Below are 27,555 nucleotides of genomic sequence, written 5' to 3'. Positions count from 1 at the left end.
CTATGAAGCGTTGGGGGGGGGGGGGGGGGGCGGATTTTATTAGGTTGTTGGGACATATGTCTCATTTGCAGTGGGATTTGGTGAACTTATTGATCGCTTGGGCAATGATTTCATCGGTAAGTAGAGCGAAGTTTGTCCAGATTCGGTCTGCTGGATATTTATTGGGAATTGGGTACAGGCATTCAAAGAATTTTTCGTGGTCGGTGGTGTTGGGTGGTAGCGTGGTTCGAAGCTTTAAGATTTTCTCGTTAAAGTATTTGGCAAGGTTGTCTGCTGATGGGGTGTCTGTGTTGGTTGTAGTAAGTGGTGTGGTGTCTAGTAGTTTGTTCACGAGTTGGAAAAGTTTATGGGAGTCTTTGTAGTCTGGTCCTATTTTGGTTTTGTAGTATGTCCTTTTAGTTTGTCTTATTGCATATTTATATTTTCTTTGCATTTGTTTCCATGCGTTAAGTGTGTGTTCATCTTTTATTTTATTCCATGCTCGTTCAAGCCTTCTAACTTGTGCTTTTAGTTTTTTCAGTTCTTCGTTAAACCATGGTATTGATTTGTGTCTTCGTGAGATTCTTGTTTGTATTCGTGTTGTTTTGATGTCAAGGACCCATTGGTCCAAAGTCACCTGGTCCCACCTCTGGTAAAACTGCTGCAACCTGCCGCCGATGGGACAAACTGGAGAATGTGCCCCAAGACCTCATTACGAGGATCTGGAGACTCCAGAAGTCCCCTAGAGCAGCTGCACCCCCCTAGCGACGCCCTCGAAAGGGCTGAAATGAATGACCCTTATTCCAAAAACAACTTGCTGAGGACCAGCTGTCCTGTCCGGCCAATACTTCTGCAACTCCCAGAGTCACCCCCTACCAGTTGCCCAGGAAGCCATCCACAATTTGTCTTTGGGAAGCTGGGGAACCTTGGGAGTCCCCCAAGCTCTTGACCAACTTCTCCAACTCTTCCCCTAAAAGTACATTTCCCTTAAAAGGAAGCTGATCCAGCTGTACCTTAGATGCTATGTCCACAGACCAGTTCCAACGCCAGAAGAACCGCTACTCAACTATCTGCAGCGCCAAGGATTTCACTGAGGCATGCACCAAATCATACAAAGGTATCAGATAAAAAAGCAGTACCCAACTACAAATTAATGACCTCCGAAGATTGAGAAGGGTCCGCAGACAGGGAATCCGGCAAGCGTTCGACCCACCGAAAGCAAGCATGAGCAACATAACCACCATAGATGGCCACCTGAAATGACAGGGTTGGAACTTCAAAACAGCATTGCAAAAGCACCTCCATCCAGCATTCCTGAGGATCCTTAAGAGCCGCTCCCCCTTCCACTGGTATAGCCATCTTCCTGGTGACCGGTGTGACCAGAACATCCACCTTAGGCAGCTCAAAGGACTCCAGGTCCACCTGCAGGAGCTGGTAGAGCCAAACCATGGTCTGCCCAATCCAAAACAGAAGTCCGGTGCCAGCCACTCAGCTTCCACCAGCTCCCACAAATCCACATGGTAGGGAAAGGTCTGTGTGAGCTTATGCACCCCTTTCAAAAATGGATAGCCCTTCCATGGAACCAGTGGCTGATCATGATTGATCCGTAGAGCCTGAAGCACCTCAGAGAAGAGGCAGAGCAACTGCTGTTATCTGAAAATGTGGACCACAGAAGGGTCCTCATCCAAAAGGACTACAGAATCATTCTCCAAGGGATCCAAATCCCAGGACTCTCCCCTAAGTCCTCCCCCAAGGGCTCCAATCTCAAAGAGAGAACCTTCTCCAGGTCCTCCTGCAAGGCAACCCAAGGTCTCTTGGTCTGCAGGAGAACCGCAGCCAACATTCCAACCCCAGCCAAGAGCTTTAGGGATGAGGAAGGACTACTGCAGGAATCCCCCACCAGGCCCCACTTCAAGCAGGCGGCCTGGTGCAACACCACAAATTAAGTGATGGGGGTGGTGTAGCGTCCTTAGAGAATCATGCCGCATGAAAACCAGCAGCTGCTCCAATGCCTCAGTGCCCATGGGCAAAATGGTGGTGGTTCCCGCCAAAACCACAGGAGAAGTGCGCATTCCCATGCCCAACTCACCGGAGGTGACATCTCTTGGCGCACGCTGCTGCTCATCAGCTCCCCGAAGGTCCTGGAGACCCACGCTCCTGACTAGAGGAATTTGCCGGGACTGCATCTTCACATACGTGGTAAAGACCACTGGACGTAAAGACTACGTGGCATGCTGTGCAGGCCACGCACCTTTTCTGTTGGGATCGCCATGCCCCGACTGCTGGAAGACACTCCCCAGAACTTGTCCCTCCCAGGATCCGCGATACAGGAACCCACAGCAAATCTCTACAGGAATCTAAGTACTGCAGGTGGGGAGGGGGTCCCTAAGTCTCTTTTGTTTTAGGGGGGGCTTCCCCAGAAACTACAAAACACCCGGTGCTCCCTTCACCCAATGGCTGCCTGAAGGGAACTCCTCCCAAGAATGCAGGGGAGGGCCAAGGCACTCCTCTTTTTTTTTTTTTTGCTACTTAGAAAGAAGCCAAAACTGTGTTCCTTTTTTAAAAAAAAATAAACAGGGCCAAACGGAAAGTATCGGACCAATGAAGAGGGCTGCATAGACACCTACCTCTACTGGGAGACTGAGAAATAGTGAGGTAGTAAAGGGGTCACAATCCCTTTTGTAAGGTCACTAATCAATAGTTCTCAGTCTCCCGCTGCACAGGAGTGCATATTACCTACTCGCCGGGAACTGTCTGGAGTAGACGACAAGGAGAGTTTGTCAACCAACTTATCTTCTGGAACATAACTTACCTCTAAATGTGTAATTTATTGTGTATTGAGTGAAATCTACTTTCTACAATTTGTTTTCAGTTAGCAGGATAAAAAGTGTCCTCTTGTTTTGAAGTTGTTTGAAAGGTTATATAATCACTCCCAATTTACCTATTCTACTCTTAAAGCAGTAGGTAGAACTGAAAAATAGAAACTCTCATCAGAACTAAGACAACTCCGCAACAGACAACAAAAGAACTATAAACAATTTTCTGTATATGCACAGATAAAGCAGAAGACATACCCCATCCCAAAAATACAAAGGCTAAATGAAAAGTATTGCCTCCACTTCCATAATTCATCAACAGAAGGCAGAACTAACGTGCTACATGTATGCAAGGTTTTTGAAATCTTTCTCTTCTCTTCAGTTGGCGAGAAGTATCCTATTGCTTGTGAAATGGAAGCACGTAGAGAGCACTTGGGATGATTTAAGCAACGTGCCATGATAGAATTTCTGACTGTTGAAGGAGTCCTTCCAATTCAAATTCACTGCCGCATGCAAGTTGTTTATGGTGATGTCTATGTTGATGTGAGTACTGTGATCTGTGGGGTCAAAAAATGTAAAAAATTGTGGACTAGGAAGGGATGATTTACAAAGTAGATGTCCCATAACAATGGATTAGTCTCACACAAGAAAGGTTGACAAACTTGGATAACCAGAGGATTGTGTAAAGCATTACACAGCAATCCTGAAAACTTTGCAAGAACGATTGAGAAGAGTTCAGAAGCCCAAGAAGGAAATTTTGGTGCAACAGTGCAAGGCTTCACAAAGCACAAACCACCACACAGGCAACTGTGAAGGTGTCTCACAGTCTTACTCCATCCATCTTACAGCCCAGACTTAGTGCCATGTGATTTCCATCTTTTTCCAAAATTGAAGAATACCTTTGGGGGGCTTCTGTTTAATTCTAATAAGAGGTGAAAAAGACTGTGCAACTGGTTGAAGAGAAGATGTGCCGGTTTCGTGATGGCTTTTAAAAACTTGTACACTGTTAGGAGAAACTATGTACAAATATAATCATGTAATAAAAGAGCAAATTTCAAGCATTATTTTCATTACAATAGCTTCATTTAAACAAAAATTATGGAAGAGGAGGGGGCATTACTTTTCATTTAACTCTTGTATCGAACCCAATAACAAAACAGAAATAACCTGCAGTTCAACAGAGAAGGCGGGTTTCTGGTGTGACTCAAGGAAAGAAAATTAGGTGAGATTAATTTATCCTTCTTTATTGACTCCCCCCCCCCCCAAAAAAAAAAAAAAAGTCCAGATGCTTGGGACATACCAAAGCAGCAAATTAAGTTGAGAGGTAAGATACCAGCCCTTTAACCAAAACCTTGGTTCCCAAGGCCACATCCTCTCTAGCTTAAACAGCCAATGCTGACTAGAAGAATGCAATGACACCCAAAAGGCTGCCTTACAAATATCAACCAGATGCACCAGGGAATGCTCTGCTCAAGATGCCAATTGTTCTCTGCTAGAATGAGCTTTCAACATTTCAAGTAGAGAATGACACGGGGACGAAGTTTGTCCCCGTCCCCACCCCATCCCCGCAAACTCTATCCCTGTCCCCGCCCCCACGAACTCTATCCCCGTCCCCGCAAACTCTGTCCCTATCCACAGAAGCCTCGCTGTTTAACCACACTTAAGATTTGCCTTTGGGTTTAAAAAGCGAAATCATGTGCATGTAAGGACTGCGTACACGAATTAAAACAAATGCCCTTAAAATGTAATAATACTGGACTGGTCTGGCAAGAAATAATGAAACAGTGATGGAATATTCATTCACATAACAAGCAATAATGAGCAATAATTTTTCTAATCATTCTACAACTCCAAGCACATTTAATTTTTTTCTCACTATACAAAACAGGGAAACACAGAAAAACTGAAATAGAGATCTCCCTCAAGAAAGCCAGGTAAACACTGGTAAAAGAGAAACAGAAATGTATTTTCTCCTGCACTCTGCAAAATACAAATATAGAAAAGACATCCATTTCACAAAGCAGGCACATCTCAGTCCTTGAAAAGTATTAAATAAAAATATTTCTTTTCTACCTTTGCTGTCCGAGCACTTTATTTTTCTAATTGGGCTGGTCCCAGTCTCTTTTTCACTTTCCACGTGTCCGTCTTCTCTAAATTCTTTTTCACGTTGGTGTTTCCATTTCTTCTCTCTCCTCTTGGCTTTCTCCTTTACAGCAACTCTCCATTCTCCCCTGAACTCTCCTCCATCCAGCCATATCCAGCAAATTTGCTCTCTCTCCTGCCCCCTCATTCATCTATCCTTGTCCAGCAATTGTCCTCTCTCCCCTGCCTTTTCTCCATCCATCCATGTAAAGCAATTCTCCTCCCCTCCACGTCCAGCAATTCTCCTCTCCCCTTCCCTCCCCTCCTCTCCACATTCAGCGATCTCTTCTCTCCCCCTGTCCTCCCATGTCCAGCGATCTCTTCTCTCCACCTTCCCTCCCCATCCATGTCCAGCGATTCTCCCGGCCCTCCCTCAGCTCCCCGACAGCCTTCCTCTCCGTTCCTTCCTGCTCCCCCTCATGTTTAAACCTTTTATTTTTCTCGCAGCGACGGCAGTGAAGCATACAACACAGCGGGTTCGCCTCCAGCCTTTCCCTTCCCTCACACAGTGTCCCGCCCTCACGGAAACAGGAAATACATCACCGCAAGAAGGCGGGAAACTGAGTGAAGGAAGGGTAAGGCTGGAGGTGAGCCCGCTGTGTTGTGTGCTTCACTGCCATCACTGTGAGGAAAATAAAAGGTTTAAACGCACGCGGGGGGGGGGGGGGGGGGGGGGGGGGCAGGAAGGAACAAAGAGGAAGCCTGACCGGGAGCTGAGGGCAGGAAGAGCTACCTGCAGTGTTAGCCCAGCCCTGCCTACTATGCCCATGAGTAGGCGTCTGCTGTACCACGGGTGCAGGGGTTATTACTGCTCCTGCGGGGAAATAACCTTTTTTTTGCACCCGCAGTAAAACTTTGAAAATTTTCCCCATTCCTGCGGTTTTACAGCGGATTACTGCAGTTTACTGCGATTACCCGCTCCCATGTCATTCTCTAATTTCAAGTACTGTGTGACCTTTCAGAATATGCACTGAAAATATTTTTTTCTTTAATCCAACAACATATTGTAGTTTAGACAGTTTCACCTTTGCACAGTCCCCCAAACAGTACAAACAGCCTGACTTTCTACATTCAAGTGCCATGTTCAGATATTGTGAAACAAATAAGAATCAACATCTTTAGTAATATCACAAAACTCCAGTAAACAGATACCTGATTAAAGTGAAAGAGAAAACCACTTTAGACAGAAAGGAAGGAATAGGTTGAAGAACCACTTTTTCTCAGCTAAAGATAAAGCTTGAAGCCCCTACATTCTAAGTGCAGAACAGAAACAGTGGTTTAAGAGTTACATCTTTCATTGAAGCTGAGCTCAAGGGGCAATCAGAGAACTAAATTTAAGACCCAAGGAGGAGCTATCTTGCACCTTGGTGTTGATCATCTTAACTGTTCTAAAGAAAAAGCACCAAATCAGAATACAAAGATTTCCCCTTAATGAGACATCTGGAACAGAATGAAGTCACTAGCTGAACATTCAAGGACGCTAGAACCAACCCTATTCTCCATACCATCCTGCAAGAAAAAAAGAAGACATGGTAAAAATATTTCTCAACACCAAAGATTGTCCAAAATCAGATATAAGCTAAAGAAGATGACAACTTCCTGGAACATAGTATATTAATTTACATAAGAATAACCACCTCTCTCTCAACCTAGTCCTTTTAAGACAAAATGGAGACATCATGAATGTTGATTGGACCTTGGACTAACAAGAGCTCCTTAAATGAGAGTGGCTCTTCAACCTGGGGTATCATCATATCCCTGTAACCGGTTTCCTCTGCCAATCCAATACACATACAGATAAGTGACATAGGGGCTCATTTTCAAAGCACTTAGCCTCCCAAAGTTCCATAGAAACCTATTGAACTTAGCCTCTCAAAGTGCTTTGAAAATATGCCTCAAAGTCTCACGTAGTTGCTGAATGCCAGAGTTTTCACATGATACAGCACAAATAGTGGTGGTGTAAACTGAAGCCTTCCTACTGTTTTAAAGTGTGTGCCCCAAGCACTTTCACATTAATATTTTTGCATAAAAAACATTTATAAAAATTGGATGGTGGGGGTCGTCAATGATTAAAGATTGTCATGGCTGGAAGATACAAGTATTCTTTTGAATGTACAGCCAAATGTGACTATATGAGACGTCCCTGATATTCAATTAGAATAGTACCTGGTGGCACTAACTTTTCTACTTTTGAATATTATAGCTGTGTTCTTTTGGACATAACAAGTAGAACGCCTTATAGTATTTTGACAGTAAATCCAAAACTATGAGCATTACTATTCCAACATATCTGAATTCTTTGAACTACCCCCTGCTTAACAAGGTAGAAATACATACAGAAGTCTAGACGGTGGTGAAGATTGAACCAGGGCATCTATGTACTCTAACTTAAGATCCCTTCTGTGAGAGAGGAACATTCACAGTTAGTGATGCTGTCATTAGATCCCTCACAGAAGAACTTCATCGCTGCACCACTGTCTGGAAAGCTAATTGAGAGAGACTTCATTCTCCAAGATCTTTGAGATTTCTGCTTATCTAATCCACCTGAACATTTTGTACCCCTGCACCATGTGCTGCTAAAATATCATCCAGATTCTTTGCCATCCATGTCATCATCATGGTTACTTCCTCTGCAATTTGACATCGTGCTCCTCCTTATTTGTTGACATAAGCTAACGCTGTCACATTGTTTCACAGAATTCAAAATCGCTTGTTCTAAACTAGAGGCTGAAACTTAACAAGTGCTAGATGAAATGGATGTTCCTCCAGTCAACTGACTGAACGTTTGGACTCCTCTGTGGACTTGCATCCTTGAGCCCATCTGACAAGACAATGACCTTCCCAACCAGAGAGACTAGAATCAGTGGTCAACAAAATCCAGTTTAGTACTTCTAGAATCCTTCCTTTGAGCAGGTTGTCTTTAACCACCACTCCAGAGACTATCTCACTCTTAATAGAAGAGGTAAAATCAAGTCCAGACCTTGATACTGAGGTGACCAGTGAGAGATGTCCAATAGACTCATGTGCTTCCTTGACCACTGAACTAGATCCAGCATCACCACCACTGATCTTAGGACCTGCAGCTCTTGCAAAGAGAAGATTTCAAATTTGGAATTACAGCTTTAGCACTTTTCCTCTGTGAAGAAGTACTTTGCCTTGCTGGGTATCACTCTTAACACCTAAGTCAGACTCAGATTATTCTTGGACAAGCTAATCACCCATCCTAAATCCTGCAGCAACTCCATTACTCGAGCCATGGATTCTTTCCCAACTTTCCTTCCATTAGACTGCTTTGACAGTCACCATATCCATTGTAAATATTCTGGATGCCATTTATTTTATTTTTTTGTTACATTTCTATCCCACATTTTCCCACCTATTTGCAGGCTCAATGTGGCTTACATAATACCGGAGAGGCGTTTGCTGACTCCGGTGTGAACAAATACAAAGTGATGATGTGGAAAAATAAGATTCATGTGGAGAGGTCACATTAAGGAATTATAAAGCGTAAGAGTTGCGGTATGTCCATTGCGTACTTTAGTTTTGCAGTGTTGCAGAATTCATAAGTACATAAGTAATGCCATACTGGGAAAAGACCAAGCGTCCATCGAGCCCAGCATCCTGTCCACGACAGCGGCCAATCCAGGCCAAGGGCACCTGGCAAGCTTCCCAAACGTACAAACATTCTATACATGTTATTCCTGGAATTTTGGATTTTTCCAAGTCCGTTTAGTAGCGGTTTATGGACTTGTCCTTTAGGAAACCGTCCAACCCCTTTTTAAACTCTGCTAAGCAAACCGCCTTCACCACTTTCTCCGGTAACAAATTCCAGAGTTTAGTTACACGTTGGGTGAAGAAAAATTTTCTCCTATTTGTTTTAAATTTACTACACTGTAGTTTCATCGCATGCCCCCTAGTCCTAGTATTTTTGGAAAGCGTGAACAGACGCTTCACATCCACCTGTTCCACTCCACTCATTATTTTATATACCTCTATCATGTCTCCCCTCAGCCGCCTCTTCTCCAAGCTGAATAGCCCTAGCCTCCTTAGTCTTTCTTCATAGGGAAGTCGTCCCATCCCCGCTATCATTTTTAGTCGCCCTTCGCTGCACCTTTTCCAATTCTACTATATCTTTCTTGAGATGCGGCGACAAGAATTGAACACAATACTCAAGGTGCGGTCGCACCATGGAGCGATACAAAGGCATTATAACATCCTCACACCTGTTTTCCATACCTTTCCTAATAATACCCAACATTCTATTCGCTTTCTTAGCCGCAGCAGCACACTGAGCAGAAGGTTTCAGTGTGTTATCGACGACGACACCCAGATCCCTTTCTTGGTCCGTAACTCCTAACGTGGAACCTTGCATGACGTAGCTATAATTCGGGTTCTTTTTTCCCACATGCATCACCTTGCACTTGCTCACATTAAACATCATCTACCATTTAGCCACCCAGTCTCCCAGTCTCGTAAGGTCCTCTTGTAATTTTTCACAATCCTGTAGCGATTTAACGACTTTGAATAACTTTGTGTCATCAGCAAATTTAATTACCTCGCTAGTTACTCCCATCTCTAAATCATTTATAAATATATTAAAAAGCAGCGGTCCTAGCACGGACCCCTGAGGAACCCCACTAACTACCCTTCTCCATTGTGAATACTGCCCATTTAACCCCACTCTCTGTTTCCTATCCTTCAACCAGTTTTTAATCCACAATAGGACATTTCCTCCTATCCCATGACCCTCCAATTTCCTCTGTAGCCTTTCATGAGGTACCTTGTCAAACGCTTTTTGAAAATCCAGATACACAATATCAACCAACTCCCCTTAGTCCACATGTTTGTTCACTCCTTCAAAGAATTGAAGTAAATTGGTCAGGCAAGATTTCCCCACACAAAAGCCATGCTGACTTGGTCTCAGTAATCCATGTCCTCGGATGTGCTCTGTAATTTTGTTTTTAATAATAGCCTCTACCATTTTCCCCGGCACCGACGTCAGACTCACCGGTCTATAATTTCCCGGATCTCCCCTGGAGCCTTTTTTAAAAATGGGCGTTACATTGGCCACCCTCCAATCTTCCGGTACCACGCTCGATTTTAAGGATAAGTTGCATATCACTAGCAGTAGCTCCATAAGCTCGTTTTTCAGTTCTATCAGTACTCTAGGATGAATACCATCCGGTCCAGGAGATTTGCTACTCTTCAGTTTGCCGAACTGCCCCATTACGTCCTCCAGGTTTACTGTGAAGTCAGTAAGTTTCTCCGACTCGTCCGCTTGAAATACCATTTCCGACACCGGTATCCCACCCAAATCTTCCTCGGTGAAGACCGAAGCAAAGAATTCATTCAGTCTCTCCGCTACGTCTTTGTCTTCCTTGATCGCCCCTTTTACCCTCGGTCATCCAGCGGCCCAACCGATTCTTTTGCCGGCTTCCTGCTTTTAATATACCGAAAAAAAATTTTACTATGTTTTTTTGCCTCTAATGCTATCTTTTTTTCGTACTCCCTCTTGGCCTTCTTAATCTGCGCCTTGCATTTGCTTTGACACTCCTTATGTTGTTTCTTGTTATTTTCAGACGGTTCCTTCTTCCATTTTCTGAAGGCGTTTCTTTTAGCTCTAATAGCTTCCTTCACCTCACTTTTCAACCAGGCCGGCTGTCTTTTGGACTTCCGTCTTTCTTTTCTAATTTGCGGAATATGTATGGCCTGGGCCTCCAGGATGGTATTTTTGAACAGCGTCCACGCCTGTTGTACAGTTTTTACTCTCTCAGTTGCCCCCCTAAGTTTTTATTTTACCGCTCTTCTCATTTTATCATAGTCTCCTTTTTTAAAGTTAAACGCTAACGTATTTGACTTTCTGTGTACAGTTACTTCAAGGTCGATGTCAAAACTGATCATATTATGGTCACTGTTATCAAGCGGCCCCAGTACCATAACGTCCCTCACCAGATCATGCACTCCACTAAGGACCAAGTCTAGAATTTTTCCTTCTCTCGTCGGCTCCTGCACCAGTTGCTCCATAAAGCTGTCCTTGATTTCATCAAGGAATTGTATTCTCTGTAGCGTGTCCCGATGTTACATTTATCCAGTCTATATTTGGATAATTGAAGTCACCCATTATTATCACATTGCCCATTTTGTTCGCGTCTCTGATTTCTTTTATCATTTCTGTGTCTACCTGCTCATCCTGGCGAGGCGGACGGTAGTACACTCCTATCACCATTTTTTTTCCTTTTATACATGGAATTTCAACCCACAATGATTCGAAGGTGTGATTTGTGTCCTGCTGAATTTGTAATCTATCTGAGTCAAGGCTCTCGTTAATATACAATGCTACCCCTCCACCAGTCCGGTCCACCCTATCATTACGATATACTTTGTACCCCGGTATGACAGTGTCCCACTGGTTATCCTCCTTCCACCAGGTCTCAGTAATGCCTATTATATCCAATTTTTCATTTAGTGCAATATATTCCAACTCTCCCATCTTATTTCTTAGACTCCTAGCATTTGCATATAGACATTTCAGAGTATGTTTGTTGTTCTTATTTGCATGATGCTTAGTACCTGACACTATTGATTTGACATCTTTTGTCTGATCTTTAGTTGTATTTAAGGGCACATGGCCTACCACGGTCTGTTGTGCAACCTCACTATCCAGAAACCCTATCTTCCCTGTTTGTGAGGTATCTTTGCAAGATACCTTTTCCCAACCATGCGCTTTTGAGCAACTGTCGGCCTTCCACCCATTTCAGGCATTTAAGTTGGGTCAGTAGGGTAAGCCTTTTGAAACAGGTTAGTTTTAAGTGATTTCCAGAAATGTAGATGGTCAAATGTTGATTTCAAGGCTTTTGGTAGTGCACTCCATAGTTGTGTGCATATGTAGGAGAAGCTGGATGTGTAATTTGATTTGTATTTAAGTCCTTTGCAGCTTGAGTAGTGGAGATTTAGATATGTTCATGATGATTCGAATGTGTTTCTGGTTGGTAGGTCTATGAGGTCCCATGCATCCCGAGCCTTCGCCGAAAATTATTTTATGAACCAGGGTGCAGATCTTGAAAGCAATACGTTCTTTGATTGGGAGCCAGTGTAGTTTTTCATGGAGGGGTTTTGCGCTATCAAATCGTGTTTTTCCAAATATAAGCCTGGCTGCCGTTTGCCATTGCCAGACCAAATGGAAAAGCACAAAACTGGAACTGTTCTAAAATTGTGAACCTGAGAAATCAATGTATCCCTCCGACAGCAATAAACAGGTAAGCCTCTTTAAGATCTAGAGAAGTTAAAAACTACCCTTGCTGTGCATTTACAGTTTCCAACCTTACGGTTTTCATTTAAAAATTGGAATCTTGACAAACCTGTTGACCAATTTGAGATATATAGGTCAAATTGTAACATCTGCCTTTTTGAACTTGTGGTACTGGAAAGCGAATGCTACATACCTGTAGAAGGTATTCTCCGAGGACAGCAGGCTGATTGTTCTCACTGATGTGTGACATCCACGGCAGCCCCTCCAATCGGAAACTTCACTAGCAAAGGCCTTTGCTAGTCCTCGCGCGCTCATGCGCACCGCGCATGCGCGGCCGTCTTCCCGCCCGAACCGGCTCGTGTTCATCAGTCCCATAAGTAGCAAACAAAGCAAGGGAAGACACAACTCCAAAGGGGAGGCGGGCGGGTTTGTGAGAACAATCAGCCTGCTGTCCTCGGAGAATACCTTCTACAGGTATGTAGCATTTCCTTTCTCCGAGGACAAGCAGGCTGCTTGTTCTCACTGATGGGGTATCCCTAGCCCCCAGGCTCACTCAAAACAACAACCATGGTCAACTGGGCCTCGCAACGGCGAGGACATAACTGAGATTGACCTAAAAAATTTACCAACTAACTGAGAGTGCAGCCTGGAACAGAACAAACAGGGACCTCGGGGGTGGAGTTGGATCCTAAAGCCCGAACAGGTTCTGAAGAACTGACTGCCCGAACCGACTGTCGCGTCGGGTATCCTGCTGCAGGCAGTAATGAGATGTGAATGTGTGGACAGATGACCACGTCGCAGCTTTGCAAATTTCTTCAATAGAGGCTGACTTCAAGTGGGCTACCGACGCTGCCATGGCTCTAACATTATGAGCCGTGACATGACCCTCAAGAGCCAGCCCAGCCTGGGCGTAAGTGAAGGAAATGCAATCTGCTAGCCAATTGGATATGGTGCGTTTCCCCACAGCCACTCCCATCCTATTGGGATCAAAAGAAACAAACAATTGGGCGGACTGTCTGTTGGGCTGTGTCCGCTCCAGGTAGAAGGCCAATGCTCTCTTGCAGTCCAATGTGTGCAGCTGACGTTCAGCAGGGCAGGAATGAGGACGGGGAAAGAATGTTGGCAAGACAATTGACTGGTTCAGATGGAACTCCGACACAACCTTTGGCAAGAACTTAGGATGAGTGCGGAGGACTACTCTGTTATGATGAAATTTGGTGTAAGGGGCCTGGGCTACCAGGGCCTGAAGCTCACTGACTCTACGAGCTGAAGTAACTGCCACCAAGAAAATGACCTTCCAGGTCAAGTACTTCAGATGGCAGGAATTCAGTGGCTCAAAAGGAGGTTTCATCAGCTGGGTGAGAACGACATTGAGATCCTATGACACTGTAGGAGGCTTGACAGGGGGCTTTGACAAAAGCAAACCTCTCATGAAGCGAACAACTAAAGGCTGTCCTGAGATCGGCTTACCTTCCACACGATAATGGTATGCACTGATTGCACTAAGGTGAACCCTTACAGAGTTGGTCTTGAGACCAGACTCAGACAAGTGCAGAAGGTATTCAAGCAGGGTCTGTGTAGGACAAGAGCGAGGATCTAGGGCCTTGCTGTCACACCAGACGGCAAACCTCCTCCACAGAAAGAAGTAACTCCTCTTAGTGGAATCTTTCCTGGAAGCAAGCAAGATACGGGAGACACCCTCTGACAGACCCAAAGAGGCAAAGTCTACGCTCTCAACATCCAGGCCGTGAGAGCCTGGGACCGGAGGTTGGGATGCAGAAGCGCCCCTTCGTCCTGCGTGATGAGGGTCGGAAAACACTCCAATCTCCACGGTTCTTCGGAGGACAACTCCAGAAGAAGAGGGAACCAGATCTGACGCGGCCAAAAAGGAGCAATCAGAATCATGGTGCCTCGGTCTTGCTTGAGTTTCAACAAAGTCTTCCCCACCAGAGGTATGGGAGGATAAGCATACAGCAGACCCTCCCCCCAGTCCAGGAAGAAGGCATCCGATGCCAGTCTGCCGTGGGCCTGAAGCCTGGAACAGAACTGAGGGACTTTGTGGTTGGCTCGAGATGCGAAGAGATCTACCAAGGGGGTGCCCCACGCTTGGAAGATCTGGCGCACCACTCGGGAATTGAGCGACCATTCGTGAGGTTGCATAATCCTGCTCAACCTGTCGGCCAGACTGTTGTTTACGCCTGCCAGATATGTGGCTTGGAGCACCATGCCGTGACGGCGAGCCCAGAGCCACATGCTGACGGCTTCCTGACACAGGGGGCGAGATCCGGTGCCCCCCTGCTTGTTGACGTAATACATGGCAACCTGGTTGTCTGTCTGAATTTGGATAATTTGGTGGGACAGCCGATCTCTGAAAGCCTTCAGAGCGTTCCAGATCGCTCGTAACTCCAGAAGATTGATCTGCAGATCGCGTTCCTGGAGGGACCAGCTTCCTTGGGTGTGAAGCCCATCGACATGAGCTCCCCACCCCAGGAGAGACGCAGCACTTTTTGTGGCTGAGGAATTTGGAAAGGACGTCCCAGAGTCAAATTGGACGAAAAAGTCCACCAATACAGGGATTTGAGAAAACTCGTGGACAGGTGGATCACGTCTTCTAGATCCCCAGCAGCCTGAAACCACTGGGAAGCTAGGGTCCATTGAGCAGATCGCATGTGAAGGCGGGCCATGGGAGTCACATGAACTGTGGAGGCCATGTGGCCTAGCAATCTCAACATCTGCCGAGCTGTGATCTGCTGGGACGCTCGCACCCGCGAGACGAGGGACAACAAGTTGTTGGCTCTCGTCTCTGGGAGATAGGCGCGAGCCGTCCGAGAATCCAGCAGAGCTCCTATGAATTCAAGTCTCTGCACTGGGAGAAGATGGGACTTTGGATAATTTATCACAAACCCCAGTAGCTCCAGGAGGCGAATAGTCATCTGCATGGACTGCAGGGCTCCTGCCTCGGATGTGTTCTTCACCAGCCAATCGTCGAGATATGGGAACACGTGTACCCCCAGTCTGCGAAGTGCCGCTGCTACTACAGCCAAGCACTTCGTGAACACTCTGGGCGCAGAGGCGAGCCCAAAGGGTAGCACACAGTACTGGAAGTGACGTGTGCCCAGCTGAAATCGCAGATACTGTCTGTGAGCTGGCAGTATCGGGATGTGCGTATAGGCGTCCTTCAAGTCCAGAGAGCATAGCCAATCGTTTTGCTGAATCATGGGTAGAAGGGTGCCCAGGGAAAGCATCCTGAACTTTTCTTTGACCAGATATTTGTTCAGGGCCCTTAGGTCTAGGATGGGACGCATCCCCCCTGTTTTCTTCTCCACAAGGAAGTACCTGGAATAGAATCCCAGCCCTTCTTGCCCGGATGGCACGGGCTCGACCGCATTGGCGCTGAGAAGGGCGGAGAGTTCCTCTGCAAGTACCTGCTTGTGCTGGAAGCTGTAGGATTGAGCTCCCGGTGGACAATTTGGAGGTTTTGAAGCCAAATTGAGGGTTTACCCGTGCCGGACTATTTGAAGAACCCACTGATCGGAGGTTATGAGAGGCCACCTTTGGTGAAAAGCTTTTAACCTCCCCCCGACTGGTAGGTCGCCCGGCACTGATACTTGGATGTCGGCTATGCTCTGCTGGAGCCAGTCAAAAGCTCGTCCCTTGCTTTTGCTGGGGAGCCGATGGGCCTTGCTGAGGCGCACGCTGCTGACGAGAGCACGCGCGCTGGGGCTTAGCCTGGGCCGCAGGCTGTCGAGAAGGAGGATTGTACCTACGCTTGCCAGAAGAGTAGGGAACAGTCTTCCTTCCCCCGAAAAATCTTCTACCTGTAGAGGTAGAGGCTGAAGGCTGCCGGCGGGAGAACTTGTCGAATGCGGTATCCCGCTGGTGGAGCTGCTCTACCACCTGTTCGACTTTCTCTCCAAAAATATTATCCGCACGGCAAGGCGAGTCCGCAATCCGCTGCTGGATTCTATTCTCCAGGTCGGAGGCACGCAGCCATGAGAGTCTGCGCATCACCACACCTTGAGCAGCGGCCCTGGACGCAACATCAAAGGTGTCATACACCCCTCTGGCCAGGAATTTTCTGCACGCCTTCAGCTGCCTGACCACCTCCTGAAAAGGCTTGGCTTGCTCAGGGGGGAGCGCATCCACCAAGCCCGCCAACTGCCGCACATTGTTCCGCATGTGTATGCTCGTGTAGAGCTAGTAGGACTGAATTTTGGCCACGAGCATAGAAGAATGGTAGGCCTTCCTCCCAAAGGAGTCTAAGGTTCTAGAGTCCTTGCCCGGGGGCGCCGAAGCATGCTCCCTAGAACTCTTAGCCTTCTTTAGGGCCAAATCCACAACTCCAGAGTCATGAGGCAACTGTTTGCGCATCAGCTCTGGGTCCCCATGGATCCGGTACTGGGACTCGATCTTCTTGGGAATGTGGGGATTAGTTAGAGGCTTGGTCCAGTTCGCCAGCAATGTCTTTTTTAGGACATGGTGCATGGGTACAGTGGACGCTTCCTTAGGTGGAGAAGGATAGTCCAGGAGCTCACACATTTCCGCCCTGGGCTTGTCCTCCACAACCACCGGGAAGGGGATGGCTGTAGACATCTCCCGGACAAAGGAAGCGAAAGACAGACTCTCGGGGGGAGAAAGCTGTCTCTCAGGAGAGGGAGTGGGATCGGAAGGAAGATCCTCAGACTACTCGTCAGAGAAATATCTGGTGTCTTCTTCCTCTTCCCACGAGGCCTCACCCTCGGTGTCAGACACAAGTTCACGGACCTGTGTCTGCAACCGTGCCCGACTCGACTCTGTGGAGCCACGTCCACGATGGGGGCGTCGAGAGGTAGACTCCCTCGCCCGCATCGGCGAAGCTCCCTCCGCCGACATAGTCGGGGAGCCCTCCTGGGAGGCGACGGCAGCCGGTACCGCACGCGGCACAGACGCCGGAGACCTCACCCCGGGCGATGGACCAGCCGGCGCCACGCTCGACGGTACCGGTGGCGCAAGCACCGCCGGTACCGGAGGAGTAGGGCGCAACATCTCTCCCAGAATCTCTGGGAGAACGGCCCGGAGGCTCTCGTTCAGAGCGGCTGCAGAGAAAGGCATGGAGGTCGATGCAGGCGTCGACGTCAGAACCTGTTCCGGGCGTGGAGGCTGTTCCGGGCTGTCCAGAGTGGAGCGCATCGACACCTCCTGAACAGAGGGTGAGCGGTCCTCTCGGTGCCGATGCCTACTGGGTGCCGACTCCCTCGGCGACCCAGAGCTCTCGGTGCCGACACGGGAAGGAGACCGATGACGATGCTTCTTCGACTTCTTGGAACGAAGCATGTCACCGGAGCTTCCCGGCACCGACGAGGAGGACGTAGAATCCAGCCGTCGCTTCCTCGGGGCCGAGGCCGAAGGAGGTCGGTCTCGGGGGGGCTGTACCGCAGGAGCCCTCAGGGTAGGGGGAGACCCACCCGAAGGCTCACCGCCACCAGCAGGGGAATGGACAGCCCTCACCTGCACTCCAGACGAAGCACCACCGTCCGACAACATCAGCAGACGAGGTCCCCGGTACCACCGACGTCGACGCAGCTGTCCGATGTCTCAGCGCCGATGCAGAGGGCCGATGCCTCGATGCACTCGATGCACTGGCGGCCGAGGATGAAGGTCTGGACGCTGAAGACGTCGATGCACTCGATACCCCCGGTGCCAATGTCGACGAAGAGCCCGAGAACAAAACGTTCCACTGGGCCAATCTCGCTACCTGAGTCCGCTTTTGCAAAAGGGAACACAGACTACAGGCCTGCGGGCGGTGCCCAGCCCCCAAGCACTGAAGACACGACGCGTGCCTGTCAGTGAGCGAGATGACCCGGGCGCACTCGGTGCACTTCTTGAAGCCGCTGGGAGACTTCGATGTCATGGGCGGAAAAATCACGCCGGCGAGATCAAAAGTCGAAATGGAGGAAAAGGCACCACAAAAACAAGGGGAAGAAAACTTCGACCCGAGGCCTAAAAGCGGCCTACCCCGACAACGAAAGAAAACTTACCGGGGCGAAAAAGCTGGAAATATCGGGGGAAAAGAGACCGAAGAGTCCCTTTCCACACACAGAATGTTTTTTTTTTTTTTAACACGAAGAGAACGCGCGAGGTCGACTTTGCGGGGTACGACACGGCGAAAACACGACCGTACCGAGCGCGGACAAAAGAAGACTGACGAACACGAGCCGGTTCGGGCGGGAAGACGGCCGCGCATGCGCGGTGCGCATGAGCGCACGAGGACTAGCAAAGGCCTTTGCTAGTGAAGTTTCCGATTGGAGGGGCTGCCGTGGACGTCACCCATCAGTGAGAACAAGCAGCCTGCTTGTCCTCGGAGAATCACCACTTTTAACTAGAACAATCTTAGAAGGGTCTACCTGACAACCATCTTTTCTCTGGATCAACACAGAGATTCCAGAAAAACCTTGGAAATAGAGCCATCAAAACTGTAAAGTTTAACCATCATGAATAAGTTCTGACACGATCTGGGCCCACATCTGGTAAAACAGCTCGACGCCCCCTCCCTATTGTTAAAACTGGAGGACAGGATAGCAAAACTTTATTGGAAAGCTTTGGAGACACCACTGGATGTTCTAGTAAAGTCTCGTTCACCTCTACAATTGCCTCAAATGGAATGATCTCTAAAACAGAACCTAGATTGTTGAATACCACTCATTCCATCAGATCTAAATCTCCTAGAATCTCTGAAGCAATCTTTGTTACATAATACTCTCTCCCATGTCTGAAACAATTTCTGTTACATGACACCTACTTCCCCAGCCAAGGGCCCTGAACAATGTTCTGGTAATCTAGACATTTTAGCTTGTAAAAATTCTTGTCAAGCTTCTTCAACTCATCTCCAAGCAAGAGACCCCTCCTGAAGAGTAACTCGCTAAGATGCATTTTAGGAGTAGCATCAGAAGACCAATTTCTAAGCAACAAACCATTTTTTTTTGCAAATGACCTTCTTTCCTATTCGGATTTTGAACGTTTTTTGCAAAATGTCCAAAGTCGGAATTAGAAATCATATTGAAAATGCTCCTCCAAGTCAACCATTTTTCAGCAAATGCATAAAAACTGTAGAATTTTTTCCCAGAAAATGTGGTCAAGGACAGCAATTCAGCTGAATTGAATTAAAAGCTTGGATAAGTTTCTTAAAGACAGGTCCATTAAATAACTGGATAGCCTTAGGGGTCTCCACTTCCATTTCTGAGAGCTAGCAGCAAAGAAAGCGTTTTCTGGTTTGGAATCTGATGGTCATTCTAGACAGGCCACTGTTAGGGACAGGATGATGGCTCGATTGACCAATTGCCAAACCCAACATAATATTTATATGTTTAATACAGAGAAAGCAGAAATTAATTTTTAGACCAACATAATATTTGGGCAAAGAATCATCCAACCTGGACCTCTGTAATTCTAGGAATGATTCAACTATTTTGTAACTAGTTTTTCATATATGTATACATAATATATATAAAACATTTTATGATCTCGAGACTTGAAAAAATATACAGTGCTATAGCACACATTAGAGATAAGAGAGACACAGAGAGACAGACAGACACAGAGGAGAGGAGAGAGATCACAATTCTCCAAATAGCTACATATGGCCAATGGTGTGAAGTGCTAAATTTTTCAGTATTTTATTCTCACCAGATGCTGTTTGCAGTGTCACTCCAGCTGGCACATGGATAGGATAATTGATACCAGGAGGAAGAGTAAACGTGCTAGAGCCTGAAGTACCCTAAACACAAGAAAATGTTACAAAAAAAGAAAAATGACTAATACTGTGCATTCATTTACCCACTCCATGTCCCTAGGTTAAGAAAAAAACCTGATGAAAAACACAGTTAACTTACCTGTAGCAGATATAATTTGAGAACAGCAGGACAGGAAACCTCACATATGGGTGACATCATTCGATGAGGCATGGGAGAGAAAGTTTTCTGCAGTTTTTCTCTAGCACTTTCAAGAAAGCCTCATTGCATATGCAGACTTCTTATCGCCTGCTGCTGTCATGCAGGATTCCTTCAGTCCTTTGCAAGCTTCTTAGAATACAATTCCTTGGGGAGGAGAGAGGGTTGGGAGAATTCCTATTCTGCTGTCTTCTAAGAACATCTGCTACAGTTAAGTATTATTATTATTAGCATTTGTATAGCGCTACCAGATGCACGCAGCGCTGAACACCTGACAGAGAGATAGTCCCTGCTCAAAAGAGCTTACAATCTAAATAATACAGACAGACAAAACAATTAAGGGCGAGGGAAGTACTGGGTGAGAAGGAACAAGGGGTGGGGAAAACCAACATATCTACAGGCTACCTTCAACAGAAAAAAAAAGGAGGAAAAAACAGGTGCATCAATGAACAAACTCCAAAACTGCTTTTGACAAGAACAAGCCTTAAACAATGAGTAGTATTTTTTTTTTTAGAAACCAGCCTAGAACTGAAGTAATGGGCCCAGAGGAGGATGGAGTTCGACTCTGAACTAGGGGCGTATCTGCGTGGGCCACAGGGGCCTGGGCCCCCGCAGATTTTGCCCTGGACTCCCCTACCGCCGTCAACCCTCCCCACTGCCGTTGTTTACCTTTGCTGGCGGGGGGTGCCGACACGACGTCTTTAAAGTTCTTCTTCGGCCTCCGTGGCCGTGCTGTAGTTGACTGTTCAATCCAGTTCGGAGTCTGACGTCCCAGCACATTGTACATGCAGGACAACGTGCTGGGACGTCAGACTCCGAACTGGATTGAACAGTCAACTACAGCACAGCCACGGAGGCCGAAGAACTTTAAAGACGTCGGGTCGGCTGGTGGGGGTTGGGGTCCCCCGCCAGCTGAAGAAATATCTTAAAAGGCGGCAAGCGGACCTCGGCTGGCGGGGGGTTGGGGTCCCCTGCCAGCAAAGGTAAACAACGGCAGCGGGGGAGGGTTGACGGGGGGGGGGGGAGAGTGGAGAGTCGTTGGTGGGGAGGTTCTGGCAGTGGCAGCGGCGGGGGGTCGTTGGGGGGGGGGGGGGGCTAAAATGTGCCCCCTCTCTTTGGCTCTGGCCCCCCCTACCGCCAGAGTCCAGATACGCCCCTGCTCTGAACACCAAATAGATTCTGGAATTTACGCATGTATGCATTCTTGTATCCCACTATTATCCAAAAACAAATGCTGGTTCAAAGTGGCTTACAATTTACATTTTGGTAGAATTACAATAGTGTTGTACAATGTGGAGAAGAAATCTATAGTTCGCATGGTTATTCACAAAGTTTTTGAAGAGATAGATTTGAAGAAGAAAAGGTAGTGGTAGCTTTTGTGTTCAATTGTAGAGTTTTGGTGATATTTATTCATACAGTGTAGAATTTTTTGAAGAGGTAGGTTTTCATTTCTTTTCTGAATTGGAGGACATTTGTGATGCTTACGGTTTTTGGTATCGAGTTCCACCATTGGAACCTACGTAGCTAAATCCTGCTGTGTAGTTTTGTAGATGGTGTTTTTGCAGTTGGGTAGATGTAGGTAGTTTGTTTTCTGGGCTGGCATTTCTTGAGGATAGTTCAATCATGTTAAGCATATTATTTGGGTGCCATTCCGAATAGTATCTTGAAGATTAGGGTGCTCACTTTGAAAAATATTCTGGTCTTGACTGGTAGCCAATGTAGTACTTCAAGCAGTGGGGTTGCTCTTTCATATTTCAATTACTTGAAAACCAATTTTGCTGCCATGTTTTGGACTGTTTGCAGCGATTTTAGTGTGTTTTCTTGGCACCCTATGTGTGCTGCATTGCAGTAGTCTTGTTGCAAAAGTATCATTCATTGAACCAGTATCCAGAAAGATTGTCTAGGGAAATGGTTCATTGAACCAGTATCCAGAAAGATTGTCTAGGGAAATAGTCTCTTCGGTTTCCATAGTGTTCTGAAGCATTTTGATGTTACTGCTGATATTTGATTGTCCAGTGTTAGATGTTTGTCAAGGATGATTCCTAGTATTTTAAGTTGTGTTTTGATGTGGTATGTTTGTTGGTTGATTGTGAATTTTTGGTAGGATGTGGGATTGTGTGGCCTAGATAGTACTAGGAATTTTGTTTTGTCTCTGTTCAGTTTGAGTTTGAAAGTTCTTGCCCATTCTTCCATGACGTCCAATCCTTTTTGTCAAGAGTCCTGCTCTACTCAATGTGAAGTGAATGTACGAAGCGAAGTCCATGTTGCAGCCTTCGAAATCTCAAGGGGCTACCAAGGCTGCAGTAACTCCAACACCGTGAGCCATGACATGACCCTCTAGAATCAGTACTGGTCCTGCTTGGGTATAAGTGAAGAAAATGCAGTCTGCTAACCAATTAGAGACCGTGTATCAGCCACCCTGATGGGTTAGGGTCAAAAGAAACACATGGGTGGAATTTTGATAGGCTTTAACCTGTTCGAGATTGGATTGCACGAGAGTTTTGGCCTAAGTATGCAGAGCGTTTTCACTTTTGTGGGCATAAGGTTTAGGAAAAAAAAAAACTTAAGATGGAATTCCAACACTACCTTGGGAAGCAACTTTGGATGGGTGTGCAGAACCATTCTGTTATTGTAAAACTTTACAAAATGGCTTGCATCGTCACCAAAAGGTATAGGCCCACTGGGAACATATTTAGCTGACACTGCTGCTGCAAAGTAGAAACACTGGCTGTAGCAATGAAACACTTATGGTATATTTCTACAAGCCAGATGAGCTCTTAAATATTAGACCTTATGTTATTTCTTATAGGTTTTTATGGTCATACAGTTGTTTTTCCACAAGCTTTTAAAGATCATTTGGAAAAATATTCTATAAGAACAAGTGATCATTTTGCAATACACCCAATAAAAATACTTGTGTAAAAAAAAAAAAAAAAAAGAGAAAAACTGGGATAACAGGAAACAAGATAGTAGAGTATACTACTGTCCATCTGGCCAGAATGAAAAGACAGATGTAGAACGGTTAGCAGAAATCAGGGAGGCCAACACAGTAATAATGGGCGATTTCAATTACCTAGCTATTAACTGGATAAATAACACATCAGGGCATGACAGAGAAGTAAAATTTCTAGTTGAGATCAAGGATGACATTATGTAGCAGATGGGTCAGGAACCAACAAGAGGGGGATCAATTCTAGAACTAGTCAGAAATTCTAGAAGTCTTATGCTGTGTCAGCATTAGTGTGTGGCTTAATAAACATGGGGGTTAATGTGCCAGCAAACGCAGCATTAAGTGGACTACTCCACCTGCCTGCTGGCGTCCATGTAGCTTCACCTATACTGCTTTGAAACCCAGTGATAGTGCCTTTGGGACGAGCTTGTGAGGAACTTGGAGTGCCTGGGTTTGGGGTCCGCAAGTGTATTTCTGGGTAGTGTGATATTTTATTTATTTATTTTTGTTACATTTGTACCCCGCGCTTTCCCACTCATGGCAGGCTCAATGCGGCTTACATGGGGCACTGGAGGGTTAAGTGACTTGCCCAGAGTCACAAGCAGCTGCCTGTGCCTGAAGTGGGAATCGAACTCAGTTCCTCAGGACCAAAGTCCACCACCCTAGCCACTAGGCCACTCCTCCTATGGTTTGGGGGGTTGATTACTGCAATGGGCGGGGACCCTCACTGCACAATATGTGATTTCCACATCCCAGCTAGATAGCCTGGAGTGCATATGGGGATTTTAGTTGGGGAAGTATCTCGGGGTTCAAGGGAGGAGGGTAAGTACTTTTACACACTTGGTGGGTTTTCATGGGAGATGTATGCTAGGATGATGTTACTACATAATATGTCTTTATGTGGGCACTCCAGAAAGGTGCAATATGTATTCGGCTGGTTCCCAAATAGATGTATTGTACTTGGGCCATGGCCATGTCCTATTGGCGGACAGCTACATGGAACGTGGGGGGGAAACTTCTTTGACCGTGAAGCAGACTAAAATCTTGGCTACACTGTGGTGACAGGGGGCTGACAAGCCTTACCAATTTGGAGCATCAAAAACTCTGCAAATAGTGGGTGGGTGGAGTACATTATGCTTCCTCACGTGGCAAAAAAAAAAGGGGGGGGAGGTGACTGTATTGATTCATAAATCTCTGGAATGCACTGTGGAGCAGCTCTCAAAAGATGTCAAGGGACGCGTTACTTGTTATTAAAACTCTGGGTGCAGGGACTATATTTTTTGCTAATGGTGTATGGCCCTACCCTATTTAACCCTACCTACCTTCTACCCATCTCTGTTAAAGGTACTGCTCCCATATTCTGGCAGGGACCTTATGGTAGTGGGGACATGAATGGTTTGGGATCTGGAATTTGGATCATTCTATGCCACAGAGTGCGGCGGGCTCACCAAGGGTGTGGCGAGCTTCAGTCCTTTAGCCAAGCGTTAGATCTAGTGAACGTGTGGAGATTACTCCACCCCATGGACCACGATTATATGCACAGATCCAGGGCCCATAATAAGCTTACGCAACTGGATTACATACTCACATCACGCTCACTGCCTTCTTTGGTAGTAGTGGGCCTGGAGGCTGTGTCAGGCCCGGAGGCTGTCGGACCACTCTGTGGTTTGGACTGACCTTGATGCTCCTCCCACTTATAAAACCCCAGTATGGCATTTCCCAGTTTATTTGGCGAAAAACAAGGAATTTCAGGAATATTTGTTGTCCAAGTGGGAGCAATACTTGAGTCGTAATGAACATGCAGATCAGCCTCTTATTTTGGGCCGCCACCAAGACATTCAGGGAGAAGATCATTGTGCACACTGCTAAGCACAAGCAACCAGCAATTAGTATTAGTCACTTAGAAGCGCAGTTGCAATGGGGCAAAAGAGAATACATACACGCACCCACTCCCTGTGCTTAAGGACACATGTTTGAGCACAAGTAGCACTGAACACCTTAATTCATGAGCAAACGCATCAGTCTTATTTATCAAAAGTATAGATTTTACAGATATATATCCTCCCCAATGACAACCCTTGCCAACAAGCGCCTTTAGCGGGCAGTGGCTTCTTTGAGGCACCACCAGGGAGGACTTGACAATGAACCTGATCAAAATTGCAGAGCTCTTTGTTCATCACTTTCAGGCCCTGTATGAGGCGCGGCCTGTAGTTGATGGCTCACTCATTACTAATTTTTTTGGACAGAGCGAATTTTCCACAATTGTCTACTGAAGCTCGTAAGGCCCTAAACACCCCTATGCAGGCATGGGATATGAAGAAAGCTATTAAACCTTTGAAACCTTATTCTGCATCCAGGGCAGACGGTTTTTCAGGCGAGTTCATTACATTTGCATTTTAGGACCCTTGCTAAGTTATTACAATTAAATGATAACAGAGCCATGATTACTCTTCTTCCAAAACCGGGCAAGCCATGGGAGGAGGTGGACTCTTATCATCCGATCTCGTTGCTCAATATGGATATCAACATTTTAGCTCTAGTGTTGGTTACCCATCTAATGGCCCATTTACCAGATTTAGTTGGACCTGCACAGGTAGGCTTTGTTAAGACTTGCTAATCTGTGCTAAATGTGCAGAAGGTTTTGGCATACGAGATTCTAGCACTGGTGGCGAGTTTGGACGTGGCTAAGGCATTTGGATCAGGTCCATTGCCAACATTTATTTATGGTATTAGAGAGTGGGGATTCAGGGGTGGTTTTCCCACGCTATTTCCACTTTGTACATCTTGCCTCAGGCGCACGTTTTGATCCTGGGAAACCGAGTTCAATTTCCACTGCGGCAAGTCACTTAACCCTCCATTGCCCCTGGTACAAAATAAGTACCTGAATATATGTAAACCGCTTTGAATGTAGTTGCAAAAACCTCAGAAAGGCGGTATATCAAGTCCCATTTCCCTTCTCTTTTAATATCAGTAGGAGTACTCAACAGGATTTCCCCTGTCCTTTCTTCTTTTTGTCTTCTCTGGAGCCCCCTCCTTCGGGTGATAAATAGCACTCTCCAGGTCTCAGGGTTGGAATTACAGGTCAGCAGCTTAAAGTCCTAGTATACGCTGATGGTCTTTTAATATTTTTAATTGCCCCCCCCCCCCCCCCCCCCCCCCCAGATGAACTTACGCATTTGTTGCATATTTTGTACCACTTTGGGAGTTTTTCTAGTTTTTCCCTGAACCTGACCAACTCTAAAGTGCTCCCACTGCAAGAGCCTGTTCGGGAACACTGGAGAGGCCCATCTCCCTTTACCTGGGAAGAGGCGGCATTGACTTAATTGGAGATTACTTTACCTTATAAACTTGTCCACTCTCTATCTTTTAAATGTATGTCCCCTTACTGAGATGCCCAATTGTGATTCCAGTTTTGGAAGACATATCCTTTATCCCTATGGGACAGCGTACACTTACTTAATATGATTCTGGCCCCACGCTGGTTGTACATGTTTCAAATGCTCCCTCTTTTTCTTTGTCATCAGGAGGAGTGAGAACTGAACCATTTGGTGCAAAATTACTTGTGGTTGGGCAAAAGGCCTCACATGCCGCTGGCGCCCACTCAGACCCTTAAGACACATAGAGGTATGGGGTTGATTAAAATCTGCTATTTGACGGTGGCCAGCAGCATACGACATATCATTGACTGGTACTGAGGAACAGACCATTTTTTGGTCACATCCACTGAAATGCAATTGCTTTTCAGCCACATTTTACATACTTCCACCAAACTGTCAAGAGGGGCTTGGCATGTTACCCTATGGTCTGGTTTGTGCAGGAAATGTGGCGCTGGATGTCACTCCCTTCTTATCCCTGTGTAATATTCCGAAAACTGCAGAAAAGGTTCCCGACACGACAGGGCCAGCAATTCCAAAGCGTGCCGAAGATATAGCCACCAAAAACACAGTCTTCAAAGTGAGATCTTTATCTAAAGCGGAACGCAAAGGTTCAAAAGGCGGGCCTTGTAAAGCACACCACGCCTCAAACGTACACCACACCCTGGCATAAGCAGTAGTTGTGGAATGTTTTCTAGCGCGAAACAAAGTGGTGATCACTGAATCCTCATAGCCTTTCTTCCTCAGTCTCGCCCTCTCAAGAGCCAAGCCGTAAGACCAAAGTGGGAGGCATCCTCCATGTGAACCAGGCCCTGATGAAGAAGCCCAGGAATGACCGGGAGCCTCAGAGGAGGCTTCACAAGACGTTGCACTAGATCCACATAACAAGGCCGATGTGGCCAGTCTGGAGCCACCAACACCACTAGGCCCTGATGAAGTTTGATCCAATGCAGCAGATGTCTGATTAGAGGCCAAGGAGGGAAGACATTAAAGAAGACCAAACGTCTGCCAAGGATGAAACAGGGCATTTAGACCCACAGAATAGACTTTTCTGCTGCTGAAGAACTTGTGCACTTTGGCATTCTGGTCACCATCAGGTCCATGACCAGGGTGCCCCACC

At 46.5% G+C, this 27,555-nt stretch overlaps 1 protein-coding gene across 1 annotated transcript in view; it reads right to left on the bottom strand.

Moving 5' to 3' along the window:
* The window catches only part of GTF2A1L (general transcription factor IIA subunit 1 like), a 185,966-nt gene that overhangs the window by 87,059 nt on the left and 71,352 nt on the right, over positions 1-27,555 (bottom strand). The window contains exon 5 of the mRNA XM_030195835.1: positions 19,849-19,939. Within this exon, the coding sequence (XP_030051695.1) occupies positions 19,849-19,939 (91 nt within the window). The remainder of the gene's footprint in view (positions 1-19,848; positions 19,940-27,555) is intronic.

The sequence above is a fragment of the Microcaecilia unicolor genome, chromosome 3 (assembly GCF_901765095.1).
Source record: "Microcaecilia unicolor chromosome 3, aMicUni1.1, whole genome shotgun sequence".
Taxonomy (NCBI): Eukaryota; Metazoa; Chordata; class Amphibia; order Gymnophiona; family Siphonopidae; genus Microcaecilia; species Microcaecilia unicolor.
The sequence above is the reverse complement of the archived record's forward strand: the minus strand, read 5'-3'. Positions and strand labels throughout refer to the sequence as shown.